General features: G+C 51.3%; 1 protein-coding gene across 1 annotated transcript in view; it reads right to left on the reverse strand.

The window, feature by feature from the left end:
• The window catches only part of LOC133357853 (uncharacterized), an 84,483-nt gene that overhangs the window by 68,737 nt on the left and 3,023 nt on the right, over positions 1-12,723 (reverse strand). The window contains exons 3-4 of the mRNA XM_061575997.1: positions 9,238-9,784; positions 3,308-3,337 (exon numbers count right to left, since the gene is read on the reverse strand). Coding sequence (XP_061431981.1) covers positions 3,308-3,337; positions 9,238-9,784 — 577 coding nt within the window. The remainder of the gene's footprint in view (positions 1-3,307; positions 3,338-9,237; positions 9,785-12,723) is intronic.

Raw genomic sequence — 12,723 nt, forward strand, 5'->3', positions numbered from 1 at the left:
ATCCACGGGGAGATAACATGCCAACTCCAAATATACAGCAGCAGACGTCAGGGTCGGGATCGAACCCACGACCTCCTGCACACCAGGCGAGGTAGTTAACATCTCCTAGCCACCGTGATGATGATGATGAGAGACACGCAAACTCCAAATACACAGCAGCAGGTGTCAGGGTCGAGATCGAACCCACGACCTCCTGCACACCAGGCGAGGGAGTTAACATCTCCTAGCCACCCGCGGCAAACCCCTTACAATTGCGAGCCACTCGCTAGCTCAGTCTCTCTACCGGCGAGAAACAAAATGCTAAATCTGAATATTTATACTGGAGGAATTTGATGAGCGATAAAGCTCTTTTACCACGGATGGTCGGGTAACTACGGGACACACTTTTGATTTAAAGCTTTCGTGACTGCAGGGATTCGTATTCTTGGTTCTTTCGGTAAAGTCAAGTAGAAGGGAAATAATAAAATAATTAAAAATATCAAACAATACAATTCTCGATTTAAAGCTTTCGTGACTGCAGGGATTCATCTTCTTGGTTCTTTCGGTAAAGTCACGTAGAAGGGAAATAATAAAATAATAAAATAAAACATTATAAAATGCAATTCTCACGACGTTTCGACTGCAACACAAGCAGTCATGATCAGGTGTGAAATCCACAGCTTGTGTTGCAGTCGAAACGTCGTGAGAATTGTATTGTTTCATATATTTTTTTTCCCTTCTACGTGACTTTACCGAAAGAACCAAGAAGATGAATACAATTCTCACGACGTTTCAACTGCAACACAAGCAATAGTCATCAGGTGTGAAATCCACAGCTTGTGTTGTAGTCGAAACGTCGTGAGAATTTTATTGTTTCATACATTTTTTCCCCCTTCTACGTGACTTTACCGAAAAAACCAAGAATGTGGGACGCACGTTCGTTCGCGGCCTACCTGGGCACGCAGAGGTAGTACAGCAGCAGGCGCGTCAGCTGGGCGGTGGTCCGATGGCAGGTAAACCAAGCGGCGTGGTGCGTGTACACGACCACCACAGCACGCCCGGTTCGATCCCTGCATCCTGCACAGTGCCGCCCCCTCACCGTTACCCACTGGGATCTTTGCACACAGCGTTGGTGTGCGGTGTTTTTTTAAATCCTTTATATTAAGTTCGCTTGCTTGCTTAGGACCGTGCAAATCTTTCGGTCGTTTTTTAACCCACTTCCTGTGATCCAATCGAGCTGACATTTTGCACACAGACTCGTTGTGCGTGACAATTAATGTTCGTGAATTTTTTTTTTCATATTTGATTACCAATTGTTTAATGCTGCCAGACAATCATCTGACCCATAGGTGGCAGCCATCTCAAGCCAGGGGACGAGAGGACTCTAGCCGCCCCGATGCCACGCATATAAAGGATTTATAGTGAAAAACTTTGTTTTTACGGGTTTACTTGTTTCTGCAATATTTTGCTGTCTTTTCTTGGATTTTCTGTTTGAACTCAGTCACATATTCACTTTAAGATGTTTTTTTGCGCCTTTTGGCGTCATCTGATCGAACACCATATGAGACTAGGCTCTAAAGAAAGCTGTCTCTGGTGTGGACCAATCAGTTTCAAAGACAATGCATAAATTATCAGAGTATTGTTTTTTGTTTGCATTTGACTGCAAGTATTGTGGTTAATGTAAGCATGATTCCTTGCAAAAGGTGTCAGTTTTGTTGCCAGAAAAAAGGGGAAAAAACCCTATTAGTAGATGTTTTTTTTGTTCATGTTTTTGTTTTTTGTTGTTGCGGTTGCACCCGATTCAAGAGCCAAATGGCTCACAGGGCTATATACCTAATAAATGAAACTTGAAACTTGAAAACGCTCGCTCGCAGCGTGCGAACCGCAAGACACTCTTCACAGAGATGTAATGACGCACACGCAAGCACAGCTGACTTGCAGACAAAGATCCACCGTGTAACAGAGGTCGCAAACGGGTTTTGATTCCTTACCCATACCCGTCCGCACCAGGGTCGCAAACGGGTACCCGTACCCTACACCCGGCCGGGTATCGGGTAGGGTACGGGTATCAGGTACCCGATTGCGACCTCTGCCGTGTAGCCTCAACAGACCGTTGGGGCAATGGCTGCTATGAAGACCAGCAAAGCACACGAGGGGTGGGTCGATGGCCAGTACAAGGCCCGACCGCCTTTGTCTCCCCAGTGGCGATGTTTACACATCGCAACAGCTACTCATTTGAGGCTTAGTCGACCAGGACCGGTTTAGATAATTGCCATCGGTGTTGGTGGCCGTGAGCGGGGGTCGAACTCGGGGTCACCGGGTTTTTTAGGGCAACACGCACAATGGTGGAGTGCGCTAACCGCTGCACTACCGCTCCCTACACAGCACACTGAAAGCACACTATTAAAATAAACTATTGTTTTTATTTTACCAGGTAAGGCCCCGCTGAGCTACATAGTTCTATTTCAGAAGCAACCTGGCGATCACAAATGATAGCTCAACAAAGTGGCTTATCACGTGGAAAATTTATAGCGGCCAAATAAATATGCGCGACGTTGATTCTACATGTGGAGAGAAAATCCACGCGACCACGGAGAGAACACCCAAACTCCAAATATAAAGCAGCAGGCGTCAGGGTCGTGATCGAACCCACGACCTCCTGTACACCAGGCGAGGTAGTTAACATCTCATAGCCACCGTGATGATGACAGAGAGACACACAAACTAAATATATACAGCAGCAGGCGTCAGGGTCGTGATCGAACCCACGACCTCCTGCACACCAGGCGAGGTAGTTAACATCTTTCCACCGTGGCCCACACGCACGCTGGTAACGCTGCGGATATAAGCAGCACCGTAGCCACACGCAGACAAACGCGACCTTGACGACTAGAATAACAATTTAGTACATTTGGGGTCGGTGCTATCGTCCCTATAGTGCGAGGCTATCACCGCGACGGAAGGCGCTGCTGCGTTTCAGACAGGACCCGCGATAGTTTTACAGTAGCGGGGTGGGGGTGGGGGGGGGGCGATGTAACTGCGCGCGATCCCAATTGGGTAACTTGCCGTGTAGTTCTATGAACTTTGCAAAACCACGACCGAATAACCTCGCTGGATCGTTAACGTCCACCGTAAAAGCGCAAGGTGCACGGTAACCTCGCGGTTAACACCGCTGCAATGATAACCAAGGCCGCCTTGCCAGATTAGAACCCTCGAACGTCTTGCAAACGAGCGGGCATTAAACGCGCTACCCGCAAGGCCGCGCCACCGCCACCGCAAACCAGGGGGCAACTGCATGGCGGCGTGGAACAAGCGGAGGCCAACTCACCGGGAACGACTGCGATCCCAGACTGGAGGACTTCCGTGTCCACGTCAGTTGCCCGCAAGCGGAACCACTGGGAGGGTGCTTGAACTGCAGGGCTGTTTCTGCTCTTCTCCGCCAATAAACAGAAATTTGTCTGGGTGGGATCAGAGCCTATTGTGTGAATGAGGTCAGTGCCTTTTATCTGTGTGCGGTCAGTGTCTCTTTTCTGTATAAGGGCAGTGCTTCTTGTGTGTGTGGGGTCAGTGTCTCTTGTGTGTGCAAGGTCAGTGTATCTTGTGTGTGTGGGGTCAGTTTCTCTTCTCTGTACAAGGGCAGTGCTTCTTGCCTGGATAAGGCCTTTTATCTGTGTGGGGTCACCGTCTCTTGTGTGTGTGAGGTCAGTGTTTCTTGTGTGTGTGAGGTCAGTGTCTCTTGTGGGGTCAGTGTCTATTGTGAGTGTGGGGTCCGTGTCTCGTCTCTGTACAAGGTCAGTGCTTCGAGTCTGGACAGGGTCAGTGCCTTTCATCTGTGTGGGGTCAGTGTCTCTTGTGTGTGTGGGTTTAGTATCTTGTCTCTGTACAAGGTCAGTGCTTCTTGTCTGTACAAGTTCAGTGCCTTTAATCTGTGTGGGGTCAGTGTCTCTTGTGTGTGTGGGTTCAGAGTGTTTTGTGAGTGTGGGGTCAGTGTCACTTGTGTGTGTGGGTTCAGTGCCTTTAATTTGTGTGGGGTCAGTCTCTTTTTTCTGTGTGGGTTCAGAGTGTTTTGTGAGTGTGGGGTCAATGTATCTTGTGTGTGTGGGGTCAGTGTCACTTGTGTGTGTGGGGTCTGTGTCACTTGTGAGTGTGGGGTCAGTGTCTCTTGTGAGTGTGGGGTCAGTGTCTCTTGTGTGTGTGGGGTCAGTGTCTCTTGTGTGTGTGGGGTCAGTGTATCTTGTGAGTGTGGGGTCAGTGACTCTTGTGTGTGTGGGGTCAGTGTCACTTGTGTGTGTGGGGTCAGTGTCTCTTGTGTGTGTGGGGTCAGTGTATCTTGTGAGTGTGGGGTCAGTGACTCTTGTGTGTGTGGGGTCAGTGTCACTTGTGTGTGTGGGGTCAGTGTCTCTTGTGTGTGTGGGGTCAGTGTCTCTTGTGTGTGTGGGGTCAGTGTCTCTTGTGTGTGTGGGGTCAGTGTCTTTTGTGGGGTCAGTGTCTCTTGTGGGGTCAGTGTCACTTGTGTGTGTGGAGTCAGTGTCTCTTGTGTGTGTGGGGTCAGTGTCTCTTGTGTGTGTGGGGTCAGTGTCTCTTGTGAGTGTGGGGTCAGTGTCTCTTGTGTGTGTGGGGTCAGTGTCTCTTGTGTGTGTGGGGTCAGTGTCTCTTGTGAGTGTGGGGTCAGTGTCTCTTGTGTGTGTGGGGTCAGTGTCTCTTGTGTGTGTGGGGTCAGTGTCTATTGTGAGTGTGGGGTCAGTGTCTCTTGTGAGTGTGGGGTCAGTGTCTCTTGTGAGTGTGGGGTCACTGTCTCTTGTGTGTGTGGGGTCAGTGTCTCTTGTGTGTGTGGGGTCAGTGTCTCTTGTGAGTGTGGGGTCAGTGTCTCTTGTGTGTGTGGGGTCAGTGTCTCTTGTGTGTGTGGGGTCAGTGTCTCTTGTGTGTGTGGGGTCAGTGTCTCTAGTGTGTGTGGGGTCAGAGTCTCTTGTGTGTGTGGGGTCAGTGTCTCTTGTGTGTGTGGGGTCAGTGTCTATTGTGAGTGTGGGGTCAGTGTATCTTGTGTGTGTGGGGTCAGTGTCTCTTGTGAGTGTGGGGTCAGTGTCTCTTGTGTGTGTGGGGTCAGTGTCTCTTGTGTGTGGGGGGTCAGTGTCTCTTGTGTGTGTGGGGTCAGTGTCTCTTGTGTGTGTGGGGTCAGTGTCTATTGTGAGTGTGGGGTCAGTGTCTCTTGTGAGTGTGGGGTCAGTGTCTCTTGTGAGTGTGGGGTCAGTGTCTCTTGTGTGTGTGGGGTCAGTGTCTCTTGTGTGTGTGGGGTCAGTGTCTCTTGTGAGTGTGGGGTCAGTGTCTCTTGTGTGTGTGGGGTCAGTGTCTCTTGTGTGTGTGGGGTCAGTGTCTCTTGTGTGTGTGGGGTCAGTGTCTCTTGTGTGTGTGGGGTCAGTGTCTCTTGTGTGTGTGGGGTCAGTGTCTCTTGTGTGTGTGGGGTCAGTGTCTCTTGTGGGTTCAGTGTCACTTGTGTGTGTGGGGTCAGTGTCTCTTGTGTGTGTGAGGTCAGTGTCTCTTGCGTGTGTGGGGTCAGTGTCTCTTGTGAGTGTGGGGTGAGTGTCTCTTGTGAGTGTGGGGTCAGTGTCTCTTGTGAGTGTGGGGTCAGTGTCTCTTGTGTGTGTGGGGTCAGTGTCTCTTGTGAGTGTGGGGTCAGTGTCTCTTGTGTGTGTGGGGTCAGTGTCTCTTGTGTGTGTGGGGTCAGTGTCACTTGTGAGTGTGGGGTCAGTGTCTCTTGTGTGTGTGGGGTCAGTGTCTCTTGTGTGTGTGGGGTCAGTGTCTCTTGTGAGTGTGGGGTCAGTGTCCCTTGTGTGTGTGGGGTCAGTGTCTCTTGTGTGTGTGGGGTCAGTGTCTCTTGTGTGTGTGGGGTCAGTGTCTCTTGTGTGTGTGGGGTCAGTGTCTCTTGTGTGTGTGGGGTCAGTGTCTCTTGTGTGTGTGGGGTCAGTGTCTCTTGTGGGTTCAGTGTCACTTGTGTGTGTGGGGTCAGTGTCTCTTGTGTGTGTGGGGTCAGTGTCTCTTGTGTGTGTGGGGTCAGTGTCTCTTGTGAGTGTGGGGTGAGTGTCTCTTGTGAGTGTGGGGTCAGTGTCTCTTGTGAGTGTGGGGTCAGTGTCTCTTGTGTGTGTGGGGTCAGTGTCTCTTGTGTGTGTGGGGTCAGTGTCTCTTGTGTGTGTGGGGTCAGTGTCTCTTGTGTGTGTGGGGTCAGTGTCTCTTGTGAGTGTGGGGTCAGTGTCTCTTGTGTGTGTGGGGTCAGTGTCTCTTGTGTGTGTGGGGTCAGTGTCACTTGTGGGGTCAGTGTCTCTTGTGGGGTCAGTGAGTGTGGGGTCAGTGTCTCTTGTGGGGTCAGTGAGTGTGGGGTCAGTGTCTCTTGTGGGGTCAGTGAGTGTGGGGTCAGTGTCTCTTGTGAGTGTGGGGTCAGTGTCTCTTGTGAGTGTGGGGTCAGTGTCACTTGTGGGGTCAGTGTCTCTTGTGGGGTCAGTGAGTGTGGGGTCAGTGTCTCTTGTGGGGTCAGTGAGTGTTGGGTCAGTGTCTCTTGTGAGTGTGGGGTCAGTGTCTCTTGTGAGTGTGGGGTCAGTGTCACTTGTGGCGTCAGTGTCTATTGTCCTTGTGGGGTCAGTGTCTATTGTGAGTGTGGGGTCAGTGTCTCTTGTGGGGTCAGTGAGTGTGGGGTCAGTGTCTCTTGTGTGTGTGGGGTCAGTGTCTATTGTGTGTGTGGGGTCAGTGTCTCTTGTGTGTGTGGGGTCAGTGTCTCTTGTGTGTGTGGGGTCAGTGTCTCTTGTGTGTGTGGGGTCAGTGTCTCTTGTGAGTGTGGGGTCAGTGTCACTTGTGTGTGTGGGGTCAGTGTCTCTTGTGTGTGTGGGGTCAGTGTCTCTTGTGTGTGTGGGGTCAGTGTCTCTTGTGTGTGTGGGGTCAGTGTCTCTTGTGAGTGTGGGGTCAGTGTCTATTGTGAGTGTGGGGTCAGTGTCTCTTGTGGGGTCAGTGAGTGTGGGGTCAGTGTCTCTTGTGTGTGTGGGGTCAGTGTCTCTTGTGTGTGTGGGGTCAGTGTCTCTTGTGTGTGTGGGGTCAGTGTCTCTTGTGAGTGTGGGGTCAGTGTCACTTGTGTGTGTGGGGTCAGTGTCTCTTGTGTGTGTGGGGTCAGTGTCACTTGTGTGTGTGGGGTCAGTGTCTCTTGTGTGTGTGGGGTCAGTGTCTCTTGTGAGTGTGGGGTCAGTGTCTCTTGTGTGTGTGGGGTCAGTGTATCTTGTGTGTGTGGGGTCAGTGTCTCTTGTGTGTGTGGGGTCAGTGTCTCTTGTGAGTGTGGGGTCAGTGTCTCTTGTGTGTGTGGGGTCAGTGTATCTTGTGAGTGTGGGGTCAGTGTCTCTTGTGGGGTCAGTGAGTGTGGGGTCAGTGTCTCTTGTGAGTGTGGGGTCAGTGTCACTTGTGAGTGTGGGGTCAGTGTCTCTTGTGTGTGTGGGGTCAGTGTCACTTGTGAGTGTGGGGTCAGTGTCTCTTGTGTGTGTGGGGTCAGTGTCTCTTGTGGGGTCAGTGAGTGTGGGGTCAGTGTCTCTTGTGGGGTCAGTGAGTGTGGGGTCAGTGTCTCTTGTGTGTGTGGGGTCAGTGTCACTTGTGGGGTCAGTGTCTCTTGTGGGGTCAGTGAGTGAGGGGTCAGTGTCTCTTGTGGGGTCAGTGAGTGTGGGGTCAGTGTCTCTTGTGAGTGTGGGGTCAGTGTCACTTGTGGCATCAGTGTCTATTGTCCTTGTGGGGTCAGTGTCTATTGTGAGTGTGGGGTCAGTGTCTCTTGTGGGGTCAGTGAGTGTGGGGTCAGTGTCTCTTGTGTGTGTGGGGTCAGTGTCACTTGTGAGTGTGGGGTCAGTGTCTCTTGTGTGTGTGGGGTCAGTGTCACTTGTGGGGTCAGTGTCTCTTGTGGGGTCAGTGAGTGAGGGGTCAGTGTCTCTTGTGAGTGTGGGGTCAGTGTCACTTGTGGGGTCAGTGTCTCTTGTGGGGTCAGTGAGTGAGGGGTCAGTGTCTCTTGTGGGGTCAGTCAGTGTGGGGTGAGTGTCTCTTGTGAGTGTGGGGTCAGTGTCACTTGTGGGGTCAGTGTCTCTTGTGGGGTCAGTGAGTGAGGGGTCAGTGTCTCTTGTGGGGTCAGTGAGTGTGGGGTCAGTGTCTCTTGTGAGTGTGGGGTCAGTGTCACTTGTGGCATCAGTGTCTATTGTCCTTGTGGGGTCAGTGTCTATTGTGAGTGTGGGGTCAGTGTCTCTTGTGGGGTCAGTGAGTGTGGGGTCAGTGTCTCTTGTGAGTGTGGGGTCAGTGTCACTTGTGGGGTCAGTGTCTCTTGTGGGGTCAGTGAGTGAGGGGTCAGTGTCTCTTGTGGGGTCAGTGAGTGTGGGGTCAGTGTCTCTTGTGAGTGTGGGGTCAGTGTCACTTGTGGCATCAGTGTCTATTGTCCTTGTGGGGTCAGTGTCTATTGTGAGTGTGGGGTCAGTGTCTCTTGTGGGGTCAGTGAGTGTGGGGTGAGTGTCTCTTGTGAGTGTGGGGTCAGTGTCACTTGTGGGGTCAGTGTCTATTGTCCTTGTGGGGTCAGTGTCTATTGTGAGTGTGGGGTCAGTGTCACTTGTGTGTGTGGGGTCAGTGTCACTTGTGTGTGTGGGGTCAGTGTCACTTGTGTGTGTGGGGTCAGTGTCTATTGTCCTTGTGGGGTCAGTGTCTCTTGTGTGTGTGGGATCAGTGTCACTTGTGAGTGTGGGGTCAGTGTCTCTTGTGTGTGTGGGGTCAGTGTCTGTTGTGAGTGTGGGGTCAGTATATATTGTGAGTGTGGGGTCAGTGTCTCTTGTGGGGTCAGTGAGTGTGGGGTCAGTGTCTCTTGTGAGTGTGGGGTCAGTGTCACTTGTGGGGTTAGTGTCTATTGTCCTTGTGGGGTCAGTGTCTAATGTGAGTGTGGGGTCAGTGTCACTTGTGGCGTCAGTGTCTCTTGTGGGGTCAGTGTCTCTTGTGGGGTCAGTGAGTGTGGGGTCAGTGTCTCTTGTGAGTGTGGGGTCAGTGTCACTTGTGGGGTCAGTGTCTATTGTCCTTGTGGGGTCAGTGTCACTTGTGAGTGTGAGGTCAGTGTCTATTGTGAGTGTGAGGTCAGTGTCTCTTGTGGCGTCAGTGTCTCTTGTGGGGTCAGTGAGTGTGGGGTCAGTGTCTCTTGTGGGGTCAGTGTCTCTTGTGTGTGTGGGGTCAGTGTCTATTGTCCGTGTGAGGTCAGCGTCTCCATCCAGCAACAGGGTCTGCAGCTCTCCATCGCTCAGCGCCACGCCGCCGCTGCCGCTGCTGTTGGTGCTGCTCCCGGTAGGAGCAGCTGCCGCTGTTTCATGCTCAGCAGGGCGGCAGGCCTCTTCGCCAGTAACTCCGGCACCCGCCGCTCCTCCTGTTTGAGCGTCTTCGCGAACACGACCCTCAGCGCTGCCCTTCCACGGAACATCGGGGGGCACGCTCCGCCCGTAGCGGGCGTCATCCGCGGGAAATCGCTGGCTCCCCGAAGCTGGCAATGTACTTGGGCAACAATCTCCGAGGCTTGTAGAAGTCAATTCCCCGACTGCGTCGCCGTTGCTCAGTGTCGAGGGCTCACGGCGTCCCGCGCGGGCGGAACGGATGCGACGCGAACGCGATTGGTCGGTGCGCTCCCCGTCACTCGTCCGTCCGGCACGTATGGCGGCACGCGCGGAGGCACGCTCGGAGGCACGTGTGGCGGCACACGAAGTTTCCGAGCGGCCCGGGGGAGAGCTCGCGCCCATCCCGTTCGTGTCGGCCGCACACCGTCCGACGGAATCTAAGAACGTAAAGAAAACGTCCGTAAGGCAGACAACGAGACGGAAGAAAAGTCAATAATGTCAACACAGCAAACTGGACTGAAAACTCATTTCTTGTTGCTTCTTCTCCCGCACCTTCGATTAGCAAGGTTGGCTACGTACGGTACGAAAGAAGTTCAAACATCCGTAAATAGACTCACACAGAGATCTATAGACTCACACAGAGATCTATAGACTCACACAGAGACCCATAGACTCACACAGAGACCCATAGATTCACACAGAGACCCAGAGCCTCACACAGAGACCCATAGACTCACACAGAGACCCATAGACTCACACAGAGACCCATAGACTCACACAGAGACCCATAGACTCACACAGAGACCCATAGACTCACACAGAGACCCAGAGCCTCACACAGAGACCCAGAGCCTCACACAGAGACCCATAGACTCACACAGAGACCCATAGACTCACACAGAGACCCAGAGCCTCACACAGAGACCCATAGACTCACACAGAGACCCATAGACTCACACAGAGACCCATAGACTCACACAGAGACCCATAGACTCACACAGAGACCCATAGACTCACACAGAGACCCAGAGCCTCACACAGAGACCCATAGACTCACACAGAGACCCATAGACTCACACAGAGACCCATAGGCTCACACAGAGACCCATAGACTCACACAGAGACCCATAGACTCACACAGAGACCCATAGACTCACACAGAGACCCATAAACTCACACAGAGACCCATAGACTCACACAGAGACCCATAGACTCACACAGAGACCCATAGACTCACACAGAGACCCATAGACTCACACAGAGACCCATAGACTCACACAGAGACCCATAGACTCACACAGAGACCCATAGACTCACACAGAGACCCAGAGCCTCACACAGAGACCCAGAGCCTCACACAGAGACCCATAGACTCACACAGAGACCCAGAGCCTCACACAAAGACCCATAGACTCACACAGAGACCCAGAGCCTCACACAGAGACCCGTAGACTCACACAGAGACCCATAGACTCACACAGACCCATAGACTCACACAGAGACCCATTTGTTTATAATTTCCTTTTAGTGTTTAGTTTGCAGCTACTTCCCCCGCATTGTCATGGATGGCTACGTACGGTGCAAAAGAAGTTCAACATACGTACATATATACAGTCCACATTCGAAAAGTGACACCACACAATTACTCAGTTGGGGATTGCACACAACGGCTCAGGGGGAGCGCCTTCATGGAGCAGTGGATCAATCATGGCTGACGGCGATGGAAAAATAGCCAAGGGTTCGTGTCAGGAAACTCGAAGGCCTATTTTTGGTGCCGTGCATTAACGCGCCCTTAGACGGAGACCCCAGAGGTGTGTTCGTATCGTCGATGGCGCTTGCCAAATGAGGCCGAGGGAACAAGTTTATCCGGTACACTTCTTCTCGACTCAATATCAAAACGTGGAGATTGTTGACATTGTTTTTTTCCATCGGCTGTTTCGTCGTAGCCTGCCCCGCCCGTCAAAACGGGGAGAACATTCCAACATCATTGTAGAGTTTCGATTTAAAGCTTTCGTGACTGCATAGGATTCATCTTCTTGGTTCTTTCGGTAAAGTCACGTAGAAGGGAAGTAATGAAATAATACAAATAAAACATAATTAAATATTTATATTTAAAGCTTTCGTGACTGCATAGGATTCATCTTCTTGGTTCTTTCGGTAAAGTCACGTAGAAGGGAAGTAATACTATTTTATTATTTCCCTTCTACGTGACTTTACCGAAAGAACCAAGAAGATGAATCCCTGCAGTCACGAAAGCTTTAAATCGAAATTCCAAATGTGTCTCACCAAGTGCAAATTTCGATTTAAAGCTTTCGTGACTGCAGGGATTCATCTTCTTGGTTCTTTCGGTAAATTCACGTAGAAGGGAAATCATAAAATTATATAATTATTTTTCTGTTTATTATTTTATTATTTCCCTTCTACGTGACTTTACCGAAAAAACCAAGAAGATGAATCCCTGCAGTCACGAAAGCTTTAAATCGTGTTCACCCTTATCTGTTGCAACTTTCATAATGGCGTTGTTTGTTGCTTTGGGCCTTTGGGCCTGTGCTCAAAACCTGCGTTCAAGCGAAGATATCCCACCGGCATGGAAGAGGAGGCCAAACACTGTCTACAGGGGCTCTCTGCAGACGCAACAACTGGACATTACGCTCCGCCTGCTTCACAGGGGATTTTGATTTGAAGCTTTCGTGACTGCAGGGATTCATCTTCTTGGTTCTTTCGGTAAAGTCAGACTCTGTCGCCTCGACGGACCTGGTTTTCACCTGAGGACGGCTGCTTGCGTTGTGGCCGAAACGTCGTGAGAATAATTTTATTATGTTTTATTTTTATTATTTTTTTATTATTTTATTACTTCCCTTCTACGTGACTTTACCGAAAGAACCAAGAAGATGATTCACAGGGGATGTTAAAGATCCCCGTGACGCCATTCGGAAAGAGCAGGCCCCATCGTGTCCCGGGCGTCACGGACAAAATTTGGCAAATTCGCACAGCGGTGGCAGCACAGCAGCCCGACTGTTCAACGACTGCAGACTGCGTCTGTGAAACACAGCAGGCGCCTTCCCCCGATCACGATGATCGCCCTTGCCAATGACTATCACCAACGACTATTTACGATAACAAATTTCTCCAAATGAGCGGAACGGATGCGACGAGTCCGCGGGGATCTTTAACGGCCACTGCGAAACGGACGGCGCGTATTCGTACGGTTAAAACCACACCACCGCCGCGGTACTAACCGGGGCATCTTGCCGGATTTGAACCACAAACTTCTTGCAATGAGCAGAGAAGCGCGCCCACCGCTGACCCACGGTGTCACTTCCGGTAGCAGCACCAACAGTTCACAACACATTCCTGCGGAGGGAGCTGGTAGGAA

Source organism: Lethenteron reissneri, chromosome 60, assembly GCF_015708825.2.
Source record: "Lethenteron reissneri isolate LAM-NWPU_2019-01 chromosome 60, ASM1570882v1, whole genome shotgun sequence".
In the NCBI taxonomy this organism is placed as follows: Eukaryota; Metazoa; Chordata; class Hyperoartia; order Petromyzontiformes; family Petromyzontidae; genus Lethenteron; species Lethenteron reissneri.